Source organism: Stegastes partitus, unplaced genomic scaffold (assembly GCF_000690725.1).
Source record: "Stegastes partitus isolate 25-593 unplaced genomic scaffold, Stegastes_partitus-1.0.2 Scaffold1370, whole genome shotgun sequence".
NCBI classification, from domain to species: domain Eukaryota; kingdom Metazoa; phylum Chordata; class Actinopteri; family Pomacentridae; genus Stegastes; species Stegastes partitus.
In genome coordinates this window covers 96,262-98,565 of record NW_007579101.1, presented here as the reverse complement: position 1 = coordinate 98,565, position 2,304 = coordinate 96,262, and the positions used below count along the sequence as shown (strand labels likewise).

Genomic DNA, 2,304 nt, shown 5'->3' with positions numbered 1-2,304 from the left:
AGGTGCTGTGTAATTACCTGATGAGATTATATATGTCCACATGGGTTTTGACTATATTTTTCAAATAAAAGACAGAAGAAGTTATGTCTATGACACTACAAAATGTAAATTTCCACAAAGGGTGCCTGGTTATGTCAGTATAAACATCATGATACATGTATTATTTTTCACACGTCACATGTCATTTATTGTCCTTTTTTGTTTCCTCATTGCCATCAAATATGCCTCAATGTACCTGCAGTACTGTAATGTAACTGTCAGTGTCTCCTTCCCCCTAGTGGACAATATAGATGTCAGCAGCACAGCCAATCTGTACAAGAGTTTGGCCCAAGCAGCACCTGAAATTAAGCAATGTGTGGATGCCTGCAACTTTATTGCTGAGAGCACAAGACAGCAAAATAACATTGGATCCGTAAGTATGATCTTACCAATTTGAGCACAATTTCAGTTATGCTATGGATTAGTATATTTATTTAATGTTTCACAGACTATATTTATTTTAAATCTTTATAATTTTTCCCCCCAAACAAAGGAAATTGAAAGCTGGGTACTGATTGGGAAGATGATTGACAAGGTGTGTTTCTGGGCTGCCATTCTCCTCTTCATCATCGGCACAGTGGGGATCTTCTTAACAGGACACTTCAACCGGGCCCCAGACTTTCCATTTCCTGGGCAGACCAAAAAATATGCCCCAAGTTAAAAAAAAAAAAAAACATTAAAAAATCTTTTTGCTCTGCCGGAACCTTTCCGAGGTTCATTGTGCCTCAAAATGTTGAGCAGTCTCGCTCACTGACTGACTCCCAGGCTACGGGTTGAGTTGGCTGCGAGGCAGGGTTTTAATATTTACCACCCAGACTCATCTTTATCAACACTTCTCAAGCAGCTGAGAGGTTTCATTGAAACTTGCAACTTCGTTCTAAGTTTGTCCGCTGGGTGTAAGTTCTTAGGATGTATATATTAAATCGACAGATCGTGTCTAGTTTCAAAATTTTAAATTAGCATTGCAATAATCATCATCATGAAAATCATACTAAATCCAATTATTTTTTGTTTGTTTTGTGGTATAAAAGACTCAGCTGTGTGAGTATAGGCAAGTCCTGACTTCAGGTCATAGATGCATTTGAAGACTGAACTATGCTGAGAGAGTGACTTGTATTGCAGCACAGAACTTTTTAACTTAAAACTACTACAGCGTTGTTATTTTTGGAGGCAAATGCACTGTGTGGAACTGTGTGTATTCATAAACAGAAGTTGGGGGAAAAAATCATTAGGTGATCTTATTTACATGTGTGCTAATGTTGCCCATCATTCAAATAGGTTCATAACAATCATCCGTGGATAGAACCGCAAAACAGCATCTACTGTCTAGATATGTCTTCCTGCATGTACTATGTCTTATGGGAAGAACCTGGGCATGTGTCACGAGCCAGGAAACTCTGAATCAAAGCCTTATTCTTCTTACTATGACTTATTTATTAGGAAGTGTTGTTTGAGGTAGATGGCTTTGTGGGATATTGTCTTGATATCACTGTGCCATGGTTGTTTTTTTTTTAATAAATTCCTTATTTTGTCCATCACGACTTGCTTATTCAGTTCATTACAAACCGAATCTGTGCAAAATAACAACAGAAAAAATGCACTTTACTCTTAGAATGAATGTCAAAGCAGGTTTACGTGAAGTTTCATGCATCAGATTTGGACATACACAGTTCAGAAACATTCCAACAGAGAGTAAAAACTGTGGTTGAAGTCATTAAATGTATTAAAGCGTACAGAAACAACCACCAAAAGAAAACATGTTATGTGTAGTTAAAAAGCACATATTCTCTGTGCTGAATCATTGTGTTCATTCTTTTCTCGATGTGTTGGGAATTCTGGGAAGTGCAGTGTACTCATTGAAAAACCATAGGGACACATGCATTCAGTACACTTTCACTTTTAATTGGATTAAGTAATTATTATATACAGTATGTATCAAATAAATGCAATAGAAATGTATTTCATCATAAATGGAATAAAACCTATGATGAATTATTTTAACTCACTTCAAAATCTTTACGTTTCCGCTTCTAAAATCTACCTGCCAGTCTTATGGATGTACTACTGCCAAGTACTTTTTAAATACCAAATTAACATTTTGATGGAAGTCTGGTTTATAGAGTGCATAATGTGGTTGAACACCTCCATGTGGTGTTTAGCTATACTGCACTGAAGTAGACACGGCTAATTTGTCAATAACAGCGCCACCCCAAACCAGCTGCTATTAAATTTAATAATGGCCTCAATCTGTCACCACATTCTTCA

General features: G+C 36.8%; 2 protein-coding genes across 2 annotated transcripts in view; one reads left to right on the top strand and one right to left on the bottom strand.

Annotated features, from left to right (window-relative positions):
* The window catches only part of chrne (cholinergic receptor, nicotinic, epsilon), a 10,986-nt gene extending 9,409 nt beyond the window's left edge, over positions 1-1,577 (top strand). The window contains exons 11-12 of the mRNA XM_008299005.1: positions 279-412; positions 533-1,577. Coding sequence (XP_008297227.1) covers positions 279-412; positions 533-700 — 302 coding nt within the window. The 3' untranslated portion in view covers positions 701-1,577. The remainder of the gene's footprint in view (positions 1-278; positions 413-532) is intronic.
* The window catches only part of gltpd2b (glycolipid transfer protein domain containing 2b), a 20,456-nt gene that overhangs the window by 17,987 nt on the left and 165 nt on the right, over positions 1-2,304 (bottom strand). The window lies entirely within an intron of this gene.